This window comes from Triturus cristatus, unplaced genomic scaffold (assembly GCF_964204655.1).
Source record: "Triturus cristatus unplaced genomic scaffold, aTriCri1.1 SCAFFOLD_722, whole genome shotgun sequence".
Classification (NCBI taxonomy): domain Eukaryota; kingdom Metazoa; phylum Chordata; class Amphibia; order Caudata; family Salamandridae; genus Triturus; species Triturus cristatus.
Window position 1 is genome coordinate 72,596 of NW_028187384.1, and position 25,474 is coordinate 98,069.

Sequence of the window (25,474 nt, forward strand, 5' to 3'; positions counted from 1 at the left end):
GAAGCCTAACACCTTTAAATGTCACAAGTATCAGTAAAACTGGTGCCAGGAGGCTGGAAACACACCCAAGGCCTTGCAGGCCCTATTCTGATACTGTAAAGCAGCTAAATACACTTTCCTGAGTATGTGAAGTGTTTTATGTTCACACTTCCATCCAGGGGTGAACCCTGAAATCTCACCCTGCGCGGAGTTCCATAACCCTGGGTGGAAGGTGCGACTTCATCCCCTTGAAGCATGACATCTCCCAGTGTCACAAGTATCAGTACAACTGGTGCCTTGAGGCTGGAAACATACCCACGGCCTTGCAGGCCTTGTTCTGATACTGTAAATGAGTGAAATAAACTTTCCTGAGCATGTGAAGTGTTTTATTTTCTCACCTCCAGCCAAGGGGTGAACCCTGACATCGCACCCTGCGCAGAGCTCCATAACCCTGGGTAGAAGGTGCGACTTCATCCCCTTGAAGCCTTACACCTTTAAATGTCACAAGTATCAGTAAAACTGGTGCCAGGAGGCTGGAAACACACCCAAGGCCTTGCAGGCCCTATTCTGATACTGTAAAGCAGCTAAATACACTTTCCTGAGTATGTGAAGTGTTTTATGTTCACACTTCCATCCAGGGGTGAACCCTGAAATCTCACCCTGCGCGGAGTTCCATAACCCTGGGTGGAAGGTGCGACTTCATCCCCTTGAAGCCTAACACCTGCAAATGTCACAAGTATCAGTAAAACTGGTTCCAGGAGGCTGGAAGTAGGCCCAAGGCCTTGCAGGCCTTATTCTGATACTGTAAAGCAGCTAAATACACTTTCCTGAGTATGTGAAGTGTTTTATCTTCACAGCTCAAGCCTGGGGTGAACCCTGAAATCTTATCCTGCGCGGAGCTCCATGACCCTGGGTAGAAGGTGCGACTTCATCCCCTTGAAGCATGACATCTCCCAGTGTCACAAGTATCAGTACAACTGGTGCCTTGAGGCTGGAAACATACCCAAGGCCTTGCAGGCCTTGTTCTGATACTGTAAATGAGTGAAATAAACTTTCCTGAGCATGTGAAGTGTTTTATTTTCACACCTCCAGCCAGGGGCGAAACCTGAAATCTTACCCTGCGCGGAGCTCCATAGCCCTGGGTAGAAGGAGATACTGTGTCCCCTTAAACCTGTAAATTTCAAAATGTCATATAAAGAATAAAACAAGCGCCTGGAGGCTAGAAATGGGCCCGAGACACTGAAGTCTTGGATCTGATAATGTAAAGGGCTTTGTGTACCTTTTGAGTGAAGTTTTTTTTCCCACCTCCATCCGAGGGGTAAATCCTGAAATATTACCCCAATCGAAGCTCCATAGCCCTGGGTTGAAAAAGTGACTTTGTTCCCTTGGACCTAAAATTTTAGTACATTTTTGTTATTTTTTTATTAAACATTGTTAAAGGGATGACTGGAGGCTAATAAAATGGACCAGATACTGTGAAGGACTTTATTTCATTTTTGGGCGAAAAAAAAAATATTTAAAAAATATGTATGTATTATATTATTATTGCAATTTTTTTTTTTTTTTTTTTTTTGTGGGCCTATCTCTGGCTAAGGGGGAAAACCTGAAATGTTACCCGAAGCGGAGCTCCATTGCCCTGGGTAAAAGTAGTGCCATGGTCCCCTTGAACCAAAATAATAAATAAATAAAAAAAAGTACTAAAACAGGTGCTTAAAGGCCCCGAAATCGGTCACGATCGTTCACAAAAAAAAATTAGGATCCCACACCCCATGGGCCTGCATGGGAACTCTATCTTACCGACTATTAAGCCCCCACGAAGTGGGGGCTTACAGCGCCCGAGTGGGAGACAAAAGTTAGAGTTAGCGCGGCCGTTCCGCCGCCCGGCCATCTGGTCGCGCAACCCGGCGACCAGATGGCCGGCGGCGCGCCCGGCGCCGCCAACTCTACCCTTTGTCCCTCATCCGTGTTCTGTAAGCCCCCACTACGTGGGGGCTTAATAGTCGAGGGGAATGGCCGACACTGAGCTGGGCCGGGCCAAACTCGCCTTGGGTCCCCAGTCCAGGGATCCAGGATGGCGGGCCCCCGGGCCGGGCTATACCCGCCTTATGTCCCCAGTGCAAGGCTCCAGGATGGCGGGCCCCTGGGCCCGGCTATACCCGCCTTATCTCCCCAGTACAAGGCTCCAGGATGGCGGGCCCCTGGGCCGGGCTATACCCGCCTTAGGTCGCCAGTACAAGGCTCCAGGATGGCGGGCCCCTGGGCCGGGCTATACCCGCCTTAGGTCGCCAGTACAGGGCATCAGGACCCCCGTGGGCTGGACTGGGATGAACGCGCCCCTGGACCCCCCCATGCCGGGGCTCCAGGAAGGCGCCCTGGCCCCGGGACAGTGCCTTGCATTGCAGCGAAATCCCCCTGGTGCCCCCCCCTCACCCGACCGGCTGTGGGCCTAGAAAGCAGCCCTGCGGGAACCCTAGCGCATAGACACAGCTCTCCCATGACATCGTGGTCGGCTCTTAAAAGAGCCTTTGGGTTGTGGTGTTTTGTGTTTTTCTCCGTGGGCAAGCCGAGTGTTTAACCGCCGAATCCGTAGAGGGTGCGGCCCTGGCGCTTCAGGGCGTAGACCACATCCATGGCGGTGACGGTCTTCCTCTTGGCGTGCTCGGTGTAGGTGACGGCGTCCCGGATCACGTTCTCCAGGAAAACCTTCAGCACCCCGCGGGTCTCCTCGTAGATGAGGCCGGAGATGCGCTTGACCCCGCCACGGCGCGCCAGGCGGCGGATGGCCGGCTTGGTGATGCCCTGGATGTTGTCCCGGAGCACCTTGCGGTGCCTCTTGGCGCCGCCTTTGCCGAGCCCCTTCCCTCCTTTGCCGCGTCCAGACATGTTCTCCTGTCGGTGCTGTGACTGAGCAGAACTGAGGGCGAGGCCAGCGGCGGCTGCTTATATAGAGGAGCTGCGGCGGACCAGCTAGGGCGCATCAAGCCGCCCACGTGACTGAACGGAAGGCGAGAGGGAGCCCGGCCCCGGCAGGGAGCGGCCGTTGCCGTTTGAAAAAGAGCGCGCTCCCAGCCGCCTCTTTGTCGTGGGCTCAGCAGCTGCCGCCGGGGCACGGATCACAGTCAAGCACACACACACGCCTCCCTTCCCGGCCCCCACTCGTCACCGCGGCCCGCCTGACCCTGGCGCTCGGTGCCCGTTCCCACTATGAACATAAGGCTCTGAAATGTTCTAATGGAGCCATCACATTAACGGCCTCACCGGCACCACCCCGCTGTGTGCGGCCGCCTGCAACCCCGTAACACTGTCCACATGTCACGCCCGGTTGTGGCAAGTCTGTAATCTGCCCCTATAAAAATTTATTTTTTTTAACAAAAACATTATTGTCGGCCTCAAGCTAGGTTTTGGGACGGGGGTGACATTTATGTGTACGTCAGAGGGCTTGGGCATGCCCTCCTATGTAGCGACGGTGCGGGCGCTGCCGCAACTATGAAGCCGCCAGAGTAACATCTTGGCACGGACACGCTCTTTGATGGAGTCTGTGGTTGGCCCTGAAAAGAGCCTTTGTGTTTAGGGTGTGTTTCCACGGTGGTCTGCGGGCCTTTACTTGCTTGCTTTGCCCCCTGCCTTGTGGCTCTCGGTTTTCTTGGGCAGCAGCACGGCCTGGATGTTGGGCAGGACTCCTCCCTGGGCGATGGTGACTCGGCCCAGCAGCTTGTTCAGCTCCTCGTCGTTGCGGATGGCCAGCTGGAGGTGTCTGGGGATGATGCGGGTCTTCTTGTTGTCCCGGGCCGCGTTGCCGGCCAGCTCCAGGATCTCAGCGGTCAGGTACTCCAGGACTGCAGCCAGATAGACTGGGGCACCGGCGCCCACCCTCTCGGCGTAGCTTCCCTTCCGGAGCAGCCTGTGCACACGGCCCACGGGGAACTGGAGCCCGGCTCTTGAAGAGCGTGTCTTGGCCTTAGCGCGGGCCTTTCCTCCTTGCTTTCCGCGTCCAGACATGGCGATCGATGCAGGGGCTCACTCACACAACAGAGAGAATGATACTGCTGTTCTGCGGGACTCCGGCGATATAAAGACTTCGGGTGCGTCTGATTGGTTGACAGCTAGGCGCTGATAGTACTTCTCATTGGAGGGAGGAGGGCTTCTGTTTCACCAATCAGAGTCCCAGAACCGCAGTACACTAGGAGGTGGGGGGCTTGCCTTTGCCTGCCAATGAGAAGGGAGAGCAGAGAAGCAGCTACTTTACACGCCCAGCCTATAAATACAAGTGCCGGGCACGTCTGCCTTATTTCTCTCGGCTCCACAGGAAGCGGTGCAGATTGTCGACCATGCCTGAACCAGCCAAGTCCGCGCCGGCTCCCAAGAAGGGCTCCAAGAAAGCGCTCTCCAAGCCGCCCAAGAAGGACGGGAAGAAGCGCAAGAGGAGCAGGAAGGAAAGCTATGCCATCTACATTTACAAAGTGATGAAGCAGGTGCACCCGGACACCGGCATCTCCTCCAAGGCCATGGGCATCATGAACTCCTTCGTGAACGACATCTTCGAGCGCATCGCCGGGGAAGCTTCCCGCCTGGCCCACTACAACTCGCGGCGCACCATCACCTCCCGGGAGATCCAGACCGCAGTGCGTCTGCTGCTGCCCGGAGAGCTGGCCAAGCACGCCGTGTCCGAGGGCACCAAGGCCGTCACCAAGTACACCAGCGCCAAGTAAGGCTTCGAGGCGTATCCCCAACGAACACAACGGCTCTTTTAAGGGCCACTCACGTCCTCCCCTAAGAGCTAATGTGCTTCATTTATGACCGGAGAAAAAAGTGTTTTAAACGGTAATTTTGAGCGCACAAGACCTGCTTTCACGGGGCTTGCTGCAGACCGAGGGACGATGGAGCGGGCAACCCGTTTTAATAAACATGTTTATATGAATGAGCCCTCTTTGGGACCAAGTGTCACACAAGCTCTGTAATGTAACGGTGACGTTAAATAAAGCCCGCGCGGAACTCGCACGGTTGCCCCCGGGCTTATTGTTTTCCATGTTTCGGGTGACCAGTTTTAAGTGTGTGCGTGGGGCCACGTTCTGTTTGTACTGTAAGACCAAGGGCAACGGCTCCCGAAATCGGAGACATGAACCCGATGTACCGGGAGCACAGATGCCCCACAGCGCTGGCTTGTGACCAGCGGATCCCAACACGACCCTCTACCCAAACAAAGCTCTTTATTAATTGAAGAGGTGGCCGTGCACTGTGAACACGGAGTGCTCTGGTTTCCCTGCGCCGGTATAAGTTACCCAGTACTCGTGGTACTCCCAGCCAACCCACCCTAACCTGTAGAACATGCCATGGCAGACAAGAGAAGCTCGTAGGTGACAGGGTGGTGGCCCTTAAAAGAGCCGTTGTGGTGGTTGATCGGGTCGGTGTGCCTCCTTAGGCCCTCTCGCCTCGGATACGACGGGCCAGCTGGATGTCCTTGGGCATGATGGTCACCCTCTTGGCGTGGATGGCGCACAGGTTGGTGTCCTCGAAGAGCCCGACCAGGTAGGCCTCGCTGGCCTCCTGCAGGGCCATGACGGCGGAGCTCTGGAAGCGCAGGTCGGTCTTGAAGTCCTGGGCGATCTCCCTCACCAAGCGCTGGAACGGCAGCTTGCGGATGAGGAGCTCGGTGGACTTCTGGTAGCGGCGGATCTCGCGGAGAGCCACGGTGCCCGGTCGGTAGCGGTGAGGCTTCTTGACGCCGCCGGTGGCAGGCGCGCTCTTGCGGGCAGCCTTGGTGGCCAGCTGCTTGCGAGGCGCTTTGCCGCCGGTGGACTTGCGGGCTGTCTGCTTGGTGCGGGCCATGGCGGGAGCGGTCTCTTTCAACGACGAGCGAGGAAGAATGGCGTTCAAGCAGGCAAGAGCCCTATTTATGCACTCGAAGACGGAGGGCTGCTCTGGTTGGCTGAAGCTCCCGCCCCACGTTCGAAAATAGCCCGCGGTGTGCAACGATTGGCTACTCAACCTGAGGCTGCAGACTGTCTCTCCAATGAGCTGTGGAGAAAAGGGAACCCTCCGGATTGGATGATGTACGTTGGAGCCGAAGCCGGCGCTTCGGTCAGCCTTTGTCTCAGTGTCCATCCATTCATTTGTAGTCACACGAACCCCTCGCCCCCCTTCTCGACCCTGGTCAACTGGGCGAGCAGCCCAGGATGTTATAAGTGTACCGCCCTTGGTCACCCTGGAACACGCCGCCGTTAACTGCGCTCGATTTCACTTTCACAATCGTCTGCTTTATGCAGACACCACTTCGAGTCTGCCCGGTTACAGTGAAAGCACCAAGGCACACGTTATCTCACATTTATTATGAACTGAGGTCTAATAACTCCCAGACCCCCTTCTTTCTTTGTTATAAAGATTCCAATCCACGCAACACCAAAAGAGCCTTTCATATGACCAAGATCACACACGGCACTCGCGTGCGGAAAGGCGCGCTATGGATTTACTGTGCCGTTTATTATCATAGAGAAGTGTGCACGCGGGGTGCAAGGGTGGGGACGAACAAGCTCTCTTCTGGACCGGGTGGATGGCTCTTAAAAGAGCCGTTGTGTTTGCAGTGTCTCGGTGCAAGCCCTTACTTCTTCTTGGGCGCTGCCTTCTTGGGCTTGGCTGCTTTGGGCTTGGCTGCCTTGGGTTTGACTACCTTGGCAGGGCTTTTCTTGGCCACTTTGGGCTTCGCCGCCTTGGCTTTCGCTGGGCTCTTGGCAGCCTTCTTGGCGGGGGCAGCCTTGGGCTTCTTGGGGCTCTTTGCTGCCGCTGGCTTCTTGACCTTCTTCGGGCTCTTCTTGACCCCCGCGGGAGCCTTTTTGGGCTTCTTGGCGGCTGGGGCAGCTTTCTTGGCCGCTGGTTTCTTGGTCTTGGCGGCCGCCTTCTTGGCCGCCTTCTTGCCCTCCAGCTGCTTCTTGTTCACCTTGAAGGATCCGGAGGCCCCGGTGCCCTTCAGCTGGGCCAGGGCGCCTTTGCTGACCAGGCTCTTGACGGAGGCCTTGACCCGGCTCTTGTTCTTGTCCACATCGTAGCCCTCGGCGACCAGCCCCTTCTTCATGGCCGACAGGGAGACTCCCTTCCTCTCGGCAGAGGCGGTCACCACCTTCAGGATCAGATCGGCCACGCTGGGGCCGGAAGGCTTCTTGGCCTTCGAGGCCCCCGCTGTCTTCTTCTGCTGCTTTTTCTTGGGGGCGACCTCAGCGGGAGGCGCCGCGGCGGCTGGAGCGGTTTCGGCCATTGTAATGCGAGTCTCGGCGCGGGCGCTGTCACTGAAAAGAAATGTCCCTCCCAGACCCGAGCCCCGTGATTATATACAGGGAGGAGCCGGCCTCTGATTGGTCCCGAGCAGACAGGGCTGTGCGAGGCACACTCGGCTCTCTGCTCCCAGCTGACTTTTGTGTTTCCTACCTTCGGATTATCCACGTTTTAAAACACAATCAGTTAAACACGCGCTTCCACGCATACATGACCAGGAGCCCAGCTTCGGCCCTCTCCCGCGCCTGCCCCCGTTTCGGATCCACCCCTCGTCCCTGGCTTGTGATCCGCGGGGAGACTCGGCGCTCCCCCGACGGCGGGCGCCTCCATGCCTGAAATCCCGGGCTCCGGGCCCCTTTTCCCCGGTCCACTCTCGACTCCTGCGGCCGGGAGCGGCGGCCCGCGGGAGGGAGGGGGCTCCTGCAGGGAGCGGGCCCTGTGGCGTCACAGTGGGGCTGCGGGGGCCGCGGGGAGCGCGTTCTGGAACGGGCCAAAGTAACACAGGGCTCCGCCGGCCGAGCGCGGGGTGGAAACAATGCCAGGGAGCCCCCGGCCCGGGGGCCAGGGGGCCCTCCCCGCGCGCCTGCACCCTCGGCTGTGGCACCCTCGGCTCGGGGCTTACAAGCAGCGGGGCACGGCCCTGGCTCCAGCCTCGCACGCATCACCAGGCGGCCGTGTGCTGGCAGCTTCACATGCAGGCAGAGGGCATTCACTGCCGAGCGCCGAGCCAGACTCAATACAATAAATACACAGTGACACAATGAAGGAAGGCGGCCGAGTTAGGCCTACATGTTTAAAGACACCCCAAGTGAGAGCAGAGGGTGTGAATGCACCTGAAATGGTGACCCCAGTACCGGCATGGAGGCACTCTGCTGAGCTGATTTTTACAGCTGGAGCTAGGTGTACGTCTGAGGTGACATCTGTAGACAGAGTGAGTTACTGTATGTCAGACGCTGAGCCTATGACCGGGGGAGGCCCACTGCGGAACTGAATAGTACAGTACAGAGTGAGGCCTGTGACTACCACTGTTCTACTCAGCCCTATCGCTGGAGTGGGGACCACTCCTGAATCCAATGGTATGTCACGAGGGAGACCTGAGACCAGAAATCATATTCTGCGCCCTGTAGCCTGATCGAGGCCTGCTGCTAATTTGGATGGAGGTAGGGGAAGGAAACAAAACACTTCCCATAGTCCAGAACGTACATGAACACCATTCACAGTATCATATCTTAGCCTTCAGGATCTCCGGCCCATCCCTAGCTTCCAGGTACATGTTTTAGTAAAATGTGTGACATTTGGAGGTTTACAGCTTAAAGGGGATGAAGTCGCACCTTCTACCCAGGGTTATGGAGCTCCGCGCAGGGTGAGATTTCAGGGTTCACCCCTGGCTGGAGGTGTGAAAACAAAACAATCCACATAGTCACACCTCCAGCCAGGGGTGAACCCTGAAATCTCACCCTGCGCGGAGTTCCATAACCCTGGGTAGAAGGTGCGACTTCATCCCCTTGAAGCCTAACACCTACAAATGTCACAAGTATCAGTAAAACTGGTGCCAGGAGGCTGGAAGTAGGCCCAAGGCCTTGCAGGCCTTATTCTGATACTGTAAAGGAGCTAAATACACTTTCCTGAGTATGTGAAGTGTTTTGTTTTCACACCTGCAGCCAGGGGTGAAACCTGAAATCTTACCCTGGGCGGAGCTCCATAACCCTGGGTAGAAGGTGCGACTTCGTCCCCTTGAAGCCTAACACCTGCAAATGTCACAAGTATCAGTACAACTGGTGCCAGGAGGCTGGAAGTAGGCCCAAGGCCTTGCAGGCCTTTTTCTGATACTGTAAAGGGGTTAAATACACTTTACTGAGTATGTGAAGTGTTTTGTTTTCACACCTGCAGCCAGGGGTGAAACCTGAAATCGTATCCTGCGCGGAGCTCCATAACCCTGGGTAGAAGGTTTGACTTTGTTCCCTTGAAGCTTGACACCTCCAAGTGTCACAAGTATCAGTAAAACTGGTGCCTGGAGGCTGGAAACACACCCATGGCCTGGCAGGCCTTGTTCTGATACTGTAAAGGAGTTAAATACACTTTCCTGAGTATGTGAAGTGTTTTATTCTCACACTTCCATCCAGGGGTGAACCCTGAAATCTCACCCTGCGCGGAGTTCCATAACCCTGGGTAGAAGGTGCGACTTCATCCCCTTGAAGCCTAACACCTGCAAATGTCACAAGTATCAGTAAAACTGGTGCCAGGAGGCTGGAAGTAGGCCCAAGGCCTTGCAGGCCTTATTCTGATACTGTAAAGGAGTTAAATACACTTTCCTGAGTGTGTGAAGTGTTTTATTTTCACTCCTCCAGCCTGGGGTGAAGCCTGAAATCTTACCCTGCGCGGAGCTCCATGACCCTGGGTAGAAGGTGCGACTTCATCCCCTTGAAGCCTAAGACCTGCAAATGTCACAAGTATCAGTAAAACTGGTGCCAGGAGGCTGGAAGTAGGCCCAAGGCCTTGCAGGCCTTATTCTGATACTGTAAAGCAGCTAAATACACTTTCCTGAGTATGTGAAGTGTTTTATTCTCACACTTCCATCCAGGGGTGAACCCTGAAATCTCACCCTGCGCGGAGTTCCATAACCCTGGGTAGAAGGTGCGACTTCATCCCCTTGAAGCCTAACACCTGCAAATGTCACAACTTTCAGTAAAACTGGTGCCAGGAGGCTGGAAGTAGGCCCAAGGCCTTGCAGGCCTTATTCTGATACTGTAAATGAGTTAAATACACTTTCCTGAGTGTGTGAAGTGTTTTATTTTCAGTCCTCCAGCCAGGGGTGAAGCCTGAAATCTTACCCTGCGCGGAGCTCCATGACCCTGGGTAGAAGGTGCGACTTCATCCCCTTGAAGCCTAACACCTGCAAATGTCACAAGTATCAGTAAAACTGGTGCCAGGAGGCTGGAAGTAGGCCCAAGGCCTTGCAGGCCTTATTCTGATACTGTAAAGGAGTTAAATACACTTTCCTGAGTGTGTGAAGTGTTTTATTTTCACTCCTCCAGCCTGGGGTGAAGCCTGAAATCTTACCCTGCGCGGAGCTCCATGACCCTGGGTAGAAGGTGCGACTTCATCCCCTTGAAGCCTAAGACCTGCAAATGTCACAAGTATCAGTAAAACTGGTGCCAGGAGGCTGGAAGTAGGCCCAAGGCCGTGCAGGCCTTATTCTGATACTGTAAAGCAGCTAAATACACTTTCCTGAGTATGTGAAGTGTTTTATTCTCACACTTCCATCCAGGGGTGAACCCTGAAATCTCACCCTGCGCGGAGTTCCATAACCCTGGGTAGAAGGTGCGACTTCATCCCCTTGAAGCCTAACACCTGCAAATGTCACAAGTATCAGTAAAACTGGTGCCAGGAGGCTGGAAGTAGGCCCAAGGCCTTGCAGGCCTTATTCTGATACTGTAAAGGAGTTAAATACACTTTCCTGAGTGTGTGAAGGGTTTTATTTTCACTCCTCCAGCCTGGGGTGAAGCTTGAAATCTTACCCTGCGCGGAGCTCCATGACCCTGGGTAGAAGGTGCGACTTCATCCCCTTGAAGCCTAACACCTGCAAATGTCACAAGTATCAGTAAAACTGGTGCCAGGAGGCTGGAAGTAGGCCCAAGGCCTTGCAGGCCTTATTCTGATGCTGTAAAGCAGCTAAATACACGTTCCTGAGTATGTGAAGTGTTTTATTCTCACACTTCCATCCAGGGGTGAACCCTGAAATCTCACCCTGCGCGGAGTTCCATAACCCTGGGTAGAAGGTGCGACTTCATCCCCTTGAAGCCTAACACCTGCAAATGTCACAAGTATCAGTAAAACTGGTGCCAGGAGGCTGGAAGTAGGCCCAAGGCCTTGCAGGCCTTATTCTGATACTGTAAAGGAGTTAAATACACTTTCCTGAGTGTGTGAAGGGTTTTATTTTCACTCCTCCAGCCTGGGGTGAAGCCTGAAATCTTACCCTGCGCGGAGCTCCATGACCCTGGGTAGAAGGTGCGACTTCATCCCCTTGAAGCCTAACACCTACAAATGTCACAAGTATCAGTAAAACTGGTGCCAGGATGCTGGAAGTAGGCCCAAGGCCTTGCAGGCCTTATTCTGATACTGTAAAGTAGCTAAATACACTTTCCTGAGTATGTGAAGTGTTTTATTTTCACAGCTCAAGCCTGGGGTGGTCCCTGAAATCTTACCCTGCGTGGAGCTCCATGACCCTGGGCAGAAGGTGCGACTTCATGCCCTTGAAGCCTAACACCTACAAATGTCACAAGTATCAGTAAAACTGGTGCCAGGAGGCTGGAAGTAGGCCCAAGGCCTTGCAGGCCTTATTCTGATACTGTAAAGGAGTTAAATACACTTTCCTGAGTGTGTGAAGTGTTTTATTTTCACTCCTCCAGCCTGGGGTGAACCCTGAAATCTTACCCTGCGCGGAGCTCCATGACCCTGGGTAGAAGGTGCGACTTCATGCCCTTGAAGCCTAACACCTACAAATGTCACAAGTATCAGTAAAACTGGTGCCAGGAGGCTGGAAGTAGGCCCAAGGCCTTGCAGGCCTTATTCTGATACTGTAAAGTAGCTAAATACACTTTCCTGAGTATTTGAAGTGTTTTATGTTCACACTTCCATCCAGGGGTGAACCCTGAAATCTCACCCTGCGCGGAGTTCCATAACCCTGGGTAGAAGGTGCGACTTCATCCCCTTGAAGCCTAACACCTGCAAATGTCACAAGTATCAGTAAAACTGGTGCCAGGAGGCTGGAAGTAGGCCCAAGGCCTTGCAGGCCTTATTCTGATACTGTAAAGCAGCTAAATACACTTTCCTGAGTATGTGAAGTGTTTTATGTTCACACTTCCATCCAGGGGTGAACCCTGAAATCTCACCCTGCGCGGAGTTCCATAACCCTGGGTAGAAGGTGCGACTTCATCCCCTTGAAGCCTAACACCTGCAAATGTCACAAGTATCAGTAAAACTGGTGCCAGGAGGCTGGAAGTAGGCCCAAGGCCTTGCAGGCCTTATTCTGATACTGTAAAGGAGTTAAATACACTTTCCTGAGTGTGTGAAGTGTTTTATTTTCACCCCTCCAGCCTGGGGTGAAGCCTGAAATCTTACCCTGCGCGGAGCTCCATGACCCTGGGTAGAAGGTGCGACTTCATCCCCTTGAAGCCTAACACCTGCAAATGTCACAAGTATCAGTAAAACTGGTGCCAGGAGGCTGGAAGTAGGCCCAAGGCCTTGCAGGCCTTATTCTGATACTGTAAAGGAGTTAAATACACTTTCCTGAGTGTGTGAAGTGTTTTATTTTCACCCCTCCAGCCTGGGGTGAAGCCTGAAATCTTACCCTGCGCGGAGCTCCATGACCCTGGGTAGAAGGTGCGACTTCATCCCCTTGATGCCTAACACCTGCAAATGTCACAAGTATCAGTAAAACTGGTGCCAGGAGGCTGGAAGTAGGCCCAAGGCCTTGCAGGCCTTATTCTGATACTGCAAAGCAGCAAAATACACTTTCCTGAGTATGTGAAGTGTTTTATGTTCACACTTCCATCCAGGGGTGAACCCTGAAATCTCACCCTGCGCGGAGCTCCATAACCCTGGGTAGAAGGTGCGACTTCATCCCCTTGAAGCCTAACACCTGCAAATGTCACAAGTATCAGTAAAACTGGTGCCAAGAGGCTGGAAGTAGGCCCAAGGCCTTGCAGGCCTTATTCTGATACTGTAAAGCAGCTAAATACACTTTCCTGAGTATGTGAAGTGTTTTATTCTCACACTTCCATCCAGGGGTGAACCCTGAAATCTCACCCTGCGCGGAGTTCCATAACCCTGGGTAGAAGGTGCAACTTCATCCCCTTGAAGCCTAACACCTGCAAATGTCACAAGTATCAGTAAAACTGGTGCCAGGAGGCTGGAAGTAGGCCCAAGGCCTTGCAGGCCTTGTTCTGATACTGTAAAGGAGTTAAATACACTTTCCTGAGTATGAGAAGTGTTTTATTTTCACACCTCCAGCCAGGGGTGAACCCTGAAATCTTACCCTGCGCGGAGCTCCATAAACCTGGGTAGAAGGTGCGGCTTCATCCCCTTGAAGCCTAACACCTGCAAATGTCACAAGTATCAGTAAAACTGGTTCCAGGAGGCTGGAAGTAGGCCCAAGGCCTTGCAGGCCCTATTCTGATACTGTAAAGGAGCTAAATACACTTTCCTGAGTATGTGAAGTGTTTTATTTTCACACCTGCAGCCAGGGGTGAAGCCTGAAATCTTACCCTGCGCGGAGCTCCATGACCCTGGGTAGAAGGTGCGACTTCATCCCCTTGAAGCCGAACACCTGCAAATGTCACAAGTATCAGTAAAACTGGTGCCAGGAGGCTGGAAGTAGGCCCAAGGCCTTGCAGGCCTTATTCTGATACTGTAAAGCAGCTAAATACACTTTCCTGAGTATGTGAAGTGTTTTATGTTCACACTTCCATCCAGGGGTGAACCCTGAAATCTCACCCTGCGCGGAGCTCCATAACCCTGGGTAGAAGGTGCGACTTCATCCCCTTGAAGCCTAACACCTGCAAATGTCACAAGTATCAGTAAAACTGGTGCCAAGAGGCTGGAAGTAGGCCCAAGGCCTTGCAGGCCTTATTCTGATACTGTAAAGCAGCTAAATATACTTTCCTGAGTATGTGAAGTGTTTTATTCTCACACTTCCATTCAGGGGTGAACCCTGAAATCTCACCCTGCGCGGAGTTCCATAACCCTGGGTAGAAGGTGCAACTTCATCCCCTTGAAGCCTAACACCTGCAAATGTCACAAGTATCAGTAAAACTGGTGCCAGGAGGCTGGAAGTAGGCCCAAGGCCTTGCAGGCCTTGTTCTGATACTGTAAAGGAGTTAAATTCACTTTCCTGAGTATGAGAAGTGTTTTATTTTCACACCTCCAGCCAGGGGTGAAGCCTGAAATCTTACCCTGCGCGGAGCTCCATGACCCTGGGTAGAAGGTGCGACTTCATCCCCTTGAAGCCTAAGACCTGCAAATGTCACAAGTATCAGTAAAACTGGTGCCAGGAGGCTGGAAGTAGGCCCAAGGCCTTGCAGGCCTTATTCTGATACTGTAAAGCAGCTAAATACACTTTCCTGAGTATGTGAAGTGTTTTATTCTCACACTTCCATCCAGGGGTGAACCCTGAAATCTCACCCTGCACGGAGTTCCATAACCCTGGGTAGAAGGTGCGACTTCATCCCCTTGAAGCCTAACACCTGCAAATGTCACAACTTTCAGTAAAACTGGTGCCAGGAGGCTGGAAGTAGGCCCAAGGCCTTGCAGGCCTTATTCTGATACTGTAAATGAGTTAAATACACTTTCCTGAGTGTGTGAAGTGTTTTATTTTCAGTCCTCCAGCCAGGGGTGAAGCCTGAAATCTTACCCTGCGCGGAGCTCCATGACCCTGGGTAGAAGGTGCGACTTCATCCCCTTGAAGCCTAACACCTGCAAATGTCACAAGTATCAGTAAAACTGGTGCCAGGAGGCTGGAAGTAGGCCCAAGGCCTTGCAGGCCTTATTCTGATACTGTAAAGGAGTTAAATACACTTTCCTGAGTGTGTGAAGTGTTTTATTTTCACTCCTCCAGCCTGGGGTGAAGCCTGAAATCTTACCCTGCGCGGAGCTCCATGACCCTGGGTAGAAGGTGCGACTTCATCCCCTTGAAGCCTAAGACCTGCAAATGTCACAAGTATCAGTAAAACTGGTGCCAGGAGGCTGGAAGTAGGCCCAAGGCCTTGCAGGCCTTATTCTGATACTGTAAAGCAGCTAAATACACTTTCCTGAGTATGTGAAGTGTTTTATTCTCACACTTCCATCCAGGGGTGAACCCTGAAATCTCACCCTGCACGGAGTTCCATAACCCTGGGTAGAAGGTGCGACTTCATCCCCTTGAAGCCTAACACCTGCAAATGTCACAACTTTCAGTAAAACTGGTGCCAGGAGGCTGGAAGTAGGCCCAAGGCCTTGCAGGCCTTATTCTGATACTGTAAATGAGTTAAATACACTTTCCTGAGTGTGTGAAGTGTTTTATTTTCAGTCCTCCAGCCAGGGGTGAAGCCTGAAATCTTACCCTGCGCGGAGCTCCATGACCCTGGGTAGAAGGTGCGACTTCATCCCCTTGAAGCCTAACACCTGCAAATGTCACAAGTATCAGTAAAACTGGTGCCAGGAGGCTGGAAGTAGGCCCAAGGCCTTGCAGGCCTTATTCTGATACTGTAAAGGAGTTAAATACACTTTCCTGAGTGTGTGAAGTGTTTTATTTTCACTCCTCCAGCCTGGGGTGAAGCCTGAAATCTTACCCTGCGCGGAGCTCCATGACCCTGGGTAGAAGGTGCGACTTCATCCCCTTGAAGCCTAAGACCTGCAAATGTCACAAGTATCAGTAAAACTGGTGCCAGGAGGCTGGAAGTAGGCCCAAGGCCGTGCAGGCCTTATTCTGATACTGTAAAGCAGCTAAATACACTTTCCTGAGTATGTGAAGTGTTTTATTCTCACACTTCCATCCAGGGGTGAACCCTGAAATCTCACCCTGCGCGGAGTTCCATAACCCTGGGTAGAAGGTGCGACTTCATCCCCTTGAAGCCTAACACCTGCAAATGTCACAAGTATCAGTAAAACTGGTGCCAGGAGGCTGGAAGTAGGCCCAAGGCCTTGCAGGCCTTATTCTGATACTGTAAAGGAGTTAAATACACTTTCCTGAGTGTGTGAAGGGTTTTATTTTCACTCCTCCAGCCTGGGGTGAAGCTTGAAATCTTACCCTGCGCGGAGCTCCATGACCCTGGGTAGAAGGTGCGACTTCATCCCCTTGAAGCCTAACACCTGCAAATGTCACAAGTATCAGTAAAACTGGTGCCAGGAGGCCGGAAGTAGGCCCAAGGCCTTGCAGGCCTTATTCTGATGCTGTAAAGCAGCTAAATACACGTTCCTGAGTATGTGAAGTGTTTTATTCTCACACTTCCATCCAGGGGTGAACCCTGAAATCTCACCCTGCGCGGAGTTCCATAACCCTGGGTAGAAGGTGCGACTTCATCCCCTTGAAGCCTAACACCTGCAAATGTCACACGTATCAGTAAAACTGGTGCCAGGAGGCTGGAAGTAGGCCCAAGGCCTTGCAGGCCTTATTCTGATACTGTAAAGGAGTTAAATACACTTTCCTGAGTGTGTGAAGGGTTTTATTTTCACTCCTCCAGCCTGGGGTGAAGCCTGAAATCTTACCCTGCGCGGAGCTCCATGACCCTGGGTAGAAGGTGCGACTTCATCCCCTTGAAGCCTAACACCTACAAATGTCACAAGTATCAGTAAAACTGGTGCCAGGATGCTGGAAGTAGGCCCAAGGCCTTGCAGGCCTTATTCTGATACTGTAAAGTAGCTAAATACACTTTCCTGAGTATGTGAAGTGTTTTATTTTCACAGCTCAAGCCTGGGGTGGTCCCTGAAATCTTACCCTGCGTGGAGCTCCATGACCCTGGGCAGAAGGTGCGACTTCATGCCCTTGAAGCCTAACACCTACAAATGTCACAAGTATCAGTAAAACTGGTGCCAGGAGGCTGGAAGTAGGCCCAAGGCCTTGCAGGCCTTATTCTGATACTGTAAAGGAGTTAAATACACTTTCCTGAGTGTGTGAAGTGTTTTATTTTCACTCCTCCAGCCTGGGGTGAACCCTGAAATCTTACCCTGCGCGGAGCTCCATGACCCTGGGTAGAAGGTGCGACTTCATGCCCTTGAAGCCTAACACCTACAAATGTCACAAGTATCAGTAAAACTGGTGCCAGGAGGCTGGAAGTAGGCCCAAGGCCTTGCAGGCCTTATTCTGATACTGTAAAGTAGCTAAATACACTTTCCTGAGTATTTGAAGTGTTTTATGTTCACACTTCCATCCAGGGGTGAACCCTGAAATCTCACCCTGCGCGGAGTTCCATAACCCTGGGTAGAAGGTGCGACTTCATCCCCTTGAAGCCTAACACCTGCAAATGTCACAAGTATCAGTAAAACTGGTGCCAGGAGGCTGGAAGTAGGCCCAAGGCCTTGCAGGCCTTATTCTGATACTGTAAAGCAGCTAAATACACTTTCCTGAGTATGTGAAGTGTTTTATGTTCACACTTCCATCCAGGGGTGAACCCTGAAATCTCACCCTGCGCGGAGTTCCATAACCCTGGGTAGAAGGTGCGACTTCATCCCCTTGAAGCCTAACACCTGCAAATGTCACAAGTATCAGTAAAACTGGTGCCAGGAGGCTGGAAGTAGGCCCAAGGCCTTGCAGGCCTTATTCTGATACTGTAAAGGAGTTAAATACACTTTCCTGAGTGTGTGAAGTGTTTTATTTTCACCCCTCCAGCCTGGGGTGAAGCCTGAAATCTTACCCTGCGCGGAGCTCCATGACCCTGGGTAGAAGGTGCGACTTCATCCCCTTGATGCCTAACACCTGCAAATGTCACAAGTATCAGTAAAACTGGTGCCAGGAGGCTGGAAGTAGGCCCAAGGCCTTGCAGGCCTTATTCTGATACTGTAAAGCAGCTAAATACACTTTCCTGAGTATGTGAAGTGTTTTATGTTCACACTTCCATCCAGGGGTGAACCCTGAAATCTCACCCTGCGCGGAGCTCCATAACCCTGGGTAGAAGGTGCGACTTCATCCCCTTGAAGCCTAACACCTGCAAATGTCACAAGTATCAGTAAAACTGGTGCCAAGAGGCTGGAAGTAGGCCCAAGGCCTTGCAGGCCTTATTCTGATACTGTAAAGCAGCTAAATACACTTTCCTGAGTATGTGAAGTGTTTTATTCTCACACTTCCATCCAGGGGTGAACCCTGAAATCTCACCCTGCGCGGAGTTCCATAACCCTGGGTAGAAGGTGCAACTTCATCCCCTTGAAGCCTAACACCTGCAAATGTCACAAGTATCAGTAAAACTGGTGCCAGGAGGCTGGAAGTAGGCCCAAGGCCTTGCAGGCCTTGTTCTGATACTGTAAAGGAGTTAAATACACTTTCCTGAGTATGAGAAGTGTTTTATTTTCACACCTCCAGCCAGGGGTGAACCCTGAAATCTTACCCTGCGCGGAGCTCCATAAACCTGGGTAGAAGGTGCGGCTTCATCCCCTTGAAGCCTAACACCTGCAAATGTCACAAGTATCAGTAAAACTGGTTCCAGGAGGCTGGAAGTAGGCCCAAGGCCTTGCAGGCCCTATTCTGATACTGTAAAGGAGCTAAATACACTTTCCTGAGTATGTGAAGTGTTTTATTTTCACACCTGCAGCCAGGGGTGAAGCCTGAAATCTTACCCTGCGCGGAGCTCCATGACCCTGGGTAGAAGGTGCGACTTCATCCCCTTGAAGCCGAACACCTGCAAATGTCACAAGTATCAGTAAAACTGGTGCCAGGAGGCTGGAAGTAGGCCCAAGGCCTTGCAGGCCTTATTCTGATACTGTAAAGCAGCTAAATACACTTTCCTGAGTATGTGAAGTGTTTTATGTTCACACTTCCATCCAGGGGTGAACCCTGAAATCTCACCCTGCGCGGAGCTCCATAACCCTGGGTAGAAGGTGCGACTTCATCCCCTTGAAGCCTAACACCTGCAAATGTCACAAGTATCAGTAAAACTGGTGCCAGGAGGCCGGAAGTAGGCCCAAGGCCTTGCAGGCCTTATTGTGATACTGTAAAGGAGTTAAATACACTTTCCTGAGTGTGTGAAGTGTTTTATTTTCACAGCTCAAGCCTGGGATGAACCCTGAAATCTCACCCTGCGCGGAGTTCCATAACCCTGGGTAGAAGGTGCGACTTCATCCCCTTGAAGCCTAACACCTACAAATGTCACAAGTATCAGTAAAACTGGTGCCAGGAGGCTGGAAGTAGGCCCAAGGCCTTGCAGGCCTTATTCTGATACTGTAAAGGAGCTAAATACACTTTCCTGAGTATGTGAAGTGTTTTGTTTTCACACCTGCAGCCAGGGGTGAAACCTGAAATCTTACCCTGGGCGGAGCTCCATGACCCTGGGTAGAAGGTGCGACTTCATCCCCTTGAAGCCGAACACCTGCAAATGTCACAAGTATCAGTAAAACTGGTGCCAGGAGGCTGGAAGTAGGCCCAAGGCCTTGCAGGCCTTATTCTGATACTGTAAAGCAGCTAAATACACTTTCCTGAGTATGTGAAGTGTTTTATGTTCACACTTCCATCCAGGGGTGAACCCTGAAATCTCACCCTGCGCGGAGCTCCATAACCCTGGGTAGAAGGTGCGACTTCATCCCCTTGAAGCCTAACACCTGCAAATGTCACAAGTATCAGTAAAACTGGTGCCAGGAGGCCGGAAGTAGGCCCAAGGCCTTGCAGGCCTTATTGTGATACTGTAAAGGAGTTAAATACACTTTCCTGAGTGTGTGAAGTGTTTTATTTTCACAGCTCAAGCCTGGGATGAACCCTGAAATCTCACCCTGCGCGGAGTTCCATAACCCTGGGTAGAAGGTGCGACTTCATCCCCTTGAAGCCTAACACCTACAAATGTCACAAGTATCAGTAAAACTGGTGCCAGGAGGCTGGAAGTAGGCCCAAGGCCTTGCAGGCCTTATTCTGATACTGTAAAGTAGCTAAATACACTTTCCTGAGTATTTGAAGTGTTTTATGTTCACACTTCCATCCAGGGGTGAACCCTGAAATCTCACCCTGCGCGGAGTTCCATAACCCTGGGTAGAAGGTGCGACTTCATCCCCTTGAAGCCTAACACCTGCAAATGTCACAAGTATCAGTAAAACTGGTGCCAGGAGGCTGGAAGTAGGCCCAAGGCCTTGCAGGCCTTATTCTGATACTGTAAAGCAGCTAAATACACTTTCCTGAGTATGTGAAGTGTTTTATGTTCACACTTCCATCCAGGGGTGAACCCTGAAATCTCACCCTGCGCGGAGTTCCATAACCCTGGGTAGAAGGTGCGACTTCATCCCCTTGAAGCCTAACACCTGCAAATGTCACAAGTATCAGTAAAACTGGTGCCAGGAGGCTGGAAGTAGGCCCAAGGCCTTGCAGGCCTTATTCTGATACTGTAAAGGAGTTAAATACACTTTCCTGAGTGTGTGAAGTGTTTTATTTTCACCCCTCCAGCCTGGGGTGAAGCCTGAAATCTTACCCTGCGCGGAGCTCCATGACCCTGGGTAGAAGGTGCGACTTCATCCCCTTGATGCCTAACACCTGCAAATGTCACAAGTATCAGTAAAACTGGTGCCAGGAGGCTGGAAGTAGGCCCAAGGCCTTGCAGGCCTTATTCTGATACTGTAAAGCAGCTAAATACACTTTCCTGAGTATGTGAAGTGTTTTATGTTCACACTTCCATCCAGGGGTGAACCCTGAAATCTCACCCTGCGCGGAGCTCCATAACCCTGGGTAGAAGGTGCGACTTCATCCCCTTGAAGCCTAACACCTGCAAATGTCACAAGTATCAGTAAAACTGGTGCCAAGAGGCTGGAAGTAGGCCCAAGGCCTTGCAGGCCTTATTCTGATACTGTAAAGCAGCTAAATACACTTTCCTGAGTATGTGAAGTGTTTTATTCTCACACTTCCATCCAGGGGTGAACCCTGAAATCTCACCCTGCGCGGAGTTCCATAACCCTGGGTAGAAGGTGCAACTTCATCCCCTTGAAGCCTAACACCTGCAAATGTCACAAGTATCAGTAAAACTGGTGCCAGGAGGCTGGAAGTAGGCCCAAGGCCTTGCAGGCCTTGTTCTGATACTGTAAAGGAGTTAAATACACTTTCCTGAGTATGAGAAGTGTTTTATTTTCACACCTCCAGCCAGGGGTGAACCCTGAAATCTTACCCTGCGCGGAGCTCCATAAACCTGGGTAGAAGGTGCGGCTTCATCCCCTTGAAGCCTAACACCTGCAAATGTCACAAGTATCAGTAAAACTGGTTCCAGGAGGCTGGAAGTAGGCCCAAGGCCTTGCAGGCCCTATTCTGATACTGTAAAGGAGCTAAATACACTTTCCTGAGTATGTGAAGTGTTTTATTTTCACACCTGCAGCCAGGGGTGAAGCCTGAAATCTTACCCTGCGCGGAGCTCCATGACCCTGGGTAGAAGGTGCGACTTCATCCCCTTGAAGCCGAACACCTGCAAATGTCACAAGTATCAGTAAAACTGGTGCCAGGAGGCTGGAAGTAGGCCCAAGGCCTTGCAGGCCTTATTCTGATACTGTAAAGCAGCTAAATACACTTTCCTGAGTATGTGAAGTGTTTTATGTTCACACTTCCATCCAGGGGTGAACCCTGAAATCTCACCCTGCGCGGAGCTCCATAACCCTGGGTAGAAGGTGCGACTTCATCCCCTTGAAGCCTAACACCTGCAAATGTCACAAGTATCAGTAAAACTGGTGCCAGGAGGCCGGAAGTAGGCCCAAGGCCTTGCAGGCCTTATTGTGATACTGTAAAGGAGTTAAATACACTTTCCTGAGTGTGTGAAGTGTTTTATTTTCACAGCTCAAGCCTGGGATGAACCCTGAAATCTCACCCTGCGCGGAGTTCCATAACCCTGGGTAGAAGGTGCGACTTCATCCCCTTGAAGCCTAACACCTACAAATGTCACAAGTATCAGTAAAACTGGTGCCAGGAGGCTGGAAGTAGGCCCAAGGCCTTGCAGGCCTTATTCTGATACTGTAAAGGAGCTAAATACACTTTCCTGAGTATGTGAAGTGTTTTGTTTTCACACCTGCAGCCAGGGGTGAAACCTGAAATCTTACCCTGGGCGGAGCTCCATAACCCTGGGTAGAAGGTGCGACTTCGTCCCCTTGAAGCCTAACACCTGCAAATGTCACAAGTATCAGTACAACTGGTGCCAGGAGGCTGGAAGTAGGCCCAAGGCCTTGCAGGCCTTTTTCTGATACTGTAAAGGGGTTAAATACACTTTACTGAGTATGTGAAGTGTTTTGTTTTCACACCTGCAGCCAGGGGTGAAACCTGAAATCGTATCCTGCGCGGAGCTCCATAACCCTGGGTAGAAGGTTTGACTTTGTTCCCTTGAAGCTTGACACCTCCAAGTGTCACAAGTATCAGTAAAACTGGTGCCTGGAGGCTGGAAACACACCCATGGCCTGGCAGGCCTTGTTCTGATACTGTAAAGGAGTTAAATACACTTTCCTGAGTATGTGAAGTGTTTTATTCTCACACTTCCATCCAGGGGTGAACCCTGAAATCTCACCCTGCGCGGAGTTCCATAACCCTGGGTAGAAGGTGCGACTTCATCCCCTTGAAGCCTAACACCTGCAAATGTCACAAGTATCAGTAAAACTGGTGCCAGGAGGCTGGAAGTAGGCCCAAGGCCTTGCAGGCCTTATTCTGATACTGTAAAGCAGCTAAATACACTTTCCTGAGTATGTGAAGTGTTTTATTCTCACACTTCCATCCAGGGGTGAACCCTGAAATCTCACCCTGCGCGGAGTTCCATAATGCTGGGTAGAAGGTGCGACTTCATCCCCTTGAAGCCTAACACCTGCAAATGTCACAAGTATCAGTAAAACTGGTGCCAGGAGGCTGGGAGTAGGCCCAAGGCCTTGCAGGCCTTATTCTGATACTGTAAAGGAGTTAAATACACTTTCCTGAGTGTGTGAAGTGTTTTATTTTCACTCCTCCAGCCTGGGGTGAAGCCTGAAATCTTACCCTGCGCGGAGCTCCATGACCCTGGGTAGAAGGTGCGACTTCATCCCCTTGAAGCCTAAGACCTGCAAATGTCACAAGTATCAGTAAAACTGGTGCCAGGAGGCTGGAAGTAGGCCCAAGGCCTTGCAGGCCTTATTCTGATACTGTAAAGCAGCTAAATACACTTTCCTGAGTATGTGAAGTGTTTTATTCTCACACTTCCATCCAGGGGTGAACCCTGAAATCTCACCCTGCGCGGAGTTCCATAACCCTGGGTAGAAGGTGCGACTTCATCCCCTTGAAGCCTAACACCTGCAAATGTCACAACTTTCAGTAAAACTGGTGCCAGGAGGCTGGAAGTAGGCCCAAGGCCTTGCAGGCCTTATTCTGATACTGTAAATGAGTTAAATACACTTTCCTGAGTGTGTGAAGTGTTTTATTTTCAGTCCTCCAGCCAGGGGTGAAGCCTGAAATCTTACCCTGCGCGGAGCTCCATGACCCTGGGTAGAAGGTGCGACTTCATCCCCTTGAAGCCTAACACCTGCAAATGTCACAAGTATCAGTAAAACTGGTGCCAGGAGGCTGGAAGTAGGCCCAAGGCCTTGCAGGCCTTATTCTGATACTGTAAAGGAGTTAAATACACTTTCCTGAGTGTGTGAAGTGTTTTATTTTCACTCCTCCAGCCTGGGGTGAAGCCTGAAATCTTACCCTGCGCGGAGCTCCATGACCCTGGGTAGAAGGTGCGACTTCATCCCCTTGAAGCCTAAGACCTGCAAATGTCACAAGTATCAGTAAAACTGGTGCCAGGAGGCTGGAAGTAGGCCCAAGGCCGTGCAGGCCTTATTCTGATACTGTAAAGCAGCTAAATACACTTTCCTGAGTATGTGAAGTGTTTTATTCTCACACTTCCATCCAGGGGTGAACCCTGAAATCTCACCCTGCGCGGAGTTCCATAACCCTGGGTAGAAGGTGCGACTTCATCCCCTTGAAGCCTAACACCTGCAAATGTCACAAGTATCAGTAAAACTGGTGCCAGGAGGCTGGAAGTAGGCCCAAGGCCTTGCAGGCCTTATTCTGATACTGTAAAGGAGTTAAATACACTTTCCTGAGTGTGTGAAGGGTTTTATTTTCACTCCTCCAGCCTGGGGTGAAGCTTGAAATCTTACCCTGCGCGGAGCTCCATGACCCTGGGTAGAAGGTGCGACTTCATCCCCTTGAAGCCTAACACCTGCAAATGTCACAAGTATCAGTAAAACTGGTGCCAGGAGGCTGGAAGTAGGCCCAAGGCCTTGCAGGCCTTATTCTGATGCTGTAAAGCAGCTAAATACACGTTCCTGAGTATGTGAAGTGTTTTATTCTCACACTTCCATCCAGGGGTGAACCCTGAAATCTCACCCTGCGCGGAGTTCCATAACCCTGGGTAGAAGGTGCGACTTCATCCCCTTGAAGCCTAACACCTGCAAATGTCACAAGTATCAGTAAAACTGGTGCCAGGAGGCTGGAAGTAGGCCCAAGGCCTTGCAGGCCTTATTCTGATACTGTAAAGGAGTTAAATACACTTTCCTGAGTGTGTGAAGGGTTTTATTTTCACTCCTCCAGCCTGGGGTGAAGCCTGAAATCTTACCCTGCGCGGAGCTCCATGACCCTGGGTAGAAGGTGCGACTTCATCCCCTTGAAGCCTAACACCTACAAATGTCACAAGTATCAGTAAAACTGGTGCCAGGATGCTGGAAGTAGGCCCAAGGCCTTGCAGGCCTTATTCTGATACTGTAAAGTAGCTAAATACACTTTCCTGAGTATGTGAAGTGTTTTATTTTCACAGCTCAAGCCTGGGGTGGTCCCTGAAATCTTACCCTGCGTGGAGCTCCATGACCCTGGGCAGAAGGTGCGACTTCATGCCCTTGAAGCCTAACACCTACAAATGTCACAAGTATCAGTAAAACTGGTGCCAGGAGGCTGGAAGTAGGCCCAAGGCCTTGCAGGCCTTATTCTGATACTGTAAAGGAGTTAAATACACTTTCCTGAGTGTGTGAAGTGTTTTATTTTCACTCCTCCAGCCTGGGGTGAACCCTGAAATCTTACCCTGCGCGGAGCTCCATGACCCTGGGTAGAAGGTGCGACTTCATGCCCTTGAAGCCTAACACCTACAAATGTCACAAGTATCAGTAAAACTGGTGCCAGGAGGCTGGAAGTAGGCCCAAGGCCTTGCAGGCCTTATTCTGATACTGTAAAGTAGCTAAATACACTTTCCTGAGTATTTGAAGTGTTTTATGTTCACACTTCCATCCAGGGGTGAACCCTGAAATCTCACCCTGCGCGGAGTTCCATAACCCTGGGTAGAAGGTGCGACTTCATCCCCTTGAAGCCTAACACCTGCAAATGTCACAAGTATCAGTAAAACTGGTGCCAGGAGGCTGGAAGTAGGCCCAAGGCCTTGCAGGCCTTATTCTGATACTGTAAAGCAGCTAAATACACTTTCCTGAGTATGTGAAGTGTTTTATGTTCACACTTCCATCCAGGGGTGAACCCTGAAATCTCACCCTGCGCGGAGTTCCATAACCCTGGGTAGAAGGTGCGACTTCATCCCCTTGAAGCCTA

At 51.6% G+C, this 25,474-nt stretch overlaps 4 protein-coding genes across 4 annotated transcripts; 1 reads left to right on the forward strand and 3 right to left on the reverse strand.

The window, feature by feature from the left end:
• Window positions 1-2,485: 2,485 nt before the first annotated feature.
• On the reverse strand, window positions 2,486-2,862 carry LOC146771187 (histone H4). The gene has a single exon (XM_085640317.1). The coding sequence runs from the start codon at window positions 2,860-2,862 to the stop codon at window positions 2,551-2,553; it is 312 nt and encodes a 103-aa protein (XP_085496443.1). The 3' UTR covers window positions 2,486-2,550.
• Window positions 2,863-4,270: 1,408 nt separating this feature from the next.
• On the forward strand, window positions 4,271-5,063 carry LOC146771188 (histone H2B 1.2-like). Its single transcript, XM_085640316.1, has one exon. It carries the CDS (start codon window positions 4,308-4,310, stop codon window positions 4,686-4,688), a length of 381 nt encoding a protein of 126 aa, XP_085496442.1. The 5' UTR covers window positions 4,271-4,307; the 3' UTR covers window positions 4,689-5,063.
• A 279-nt stretch (window positions 5,064-5,342) lies between these two features.
• On the reverse strand, window positions 5,343-6,237 carry LOC146771189 (histone H3-like). Its single transcript, XM_085640314.1, has one exon. It carries the CDS (start codon window positions 6,079-6,081, stop codon window positions 5,395-5,397), a length of 687 nt encoding a protein of 228 aa, XP_085496440.1. The 5' UTR covers window positions 6,082-6,237; the 3' UTR covers window positions 5,343-5,394.
• Window positions 6,238-6,564: 327 nt separating this feature from the next.
• LOC146771190 (histone H1.3-like) lies at window positions 6,565-7,455 on the reverse strand. Its single transcript, XM_085640315.1, has one exon. The coding sequence runs from the start codon at window positions 7,223-7,225 to the stop codon at window positions 6,575-6,577; it is 651 nt and encodes a 216-aa protein (XP_085496441.1). The 5' UTR covers window positions 7,226-7,455; the 3' UTR covers window positions 6,565-6,574.
• Window positions 7,456-25,474: the final 18,019 nt, after the last annotated feature.

Excerpts from the sequence above, each read along its gene's own strand:
- LOC146771188 (XM_085640316.1), top strand. The coding sequence starts at position 4,308 with ATGCCTGAACCAGCCAAGTCCGCGCCGGCTCCCAAGAAGGGCTCCAAG.
- LOC146771187 (XM_085640317.1), bottom strand. The coding sequence starts at position 2,862 with ATGTCTGGACGCGGCAAAGGAGGGAAGGGGCTCGGCAAAGGCGGCGCC.
- LOC146771189 (XM_085640314.1), bottom strand. The coding sequence starts at position 6,081 with ATGGACACTGAGACAAAGGCTGACCGAAGCGCCGGCTTCGGCTCCAAC.
- LOC146771190 (XM_085640315.1), bottom strand. The coding sequence starts at position 7,225 with ATGGCCGAAACCGCTCCAGCCGCCGCGGCGCCTCCCGCTGAGGTCGCC.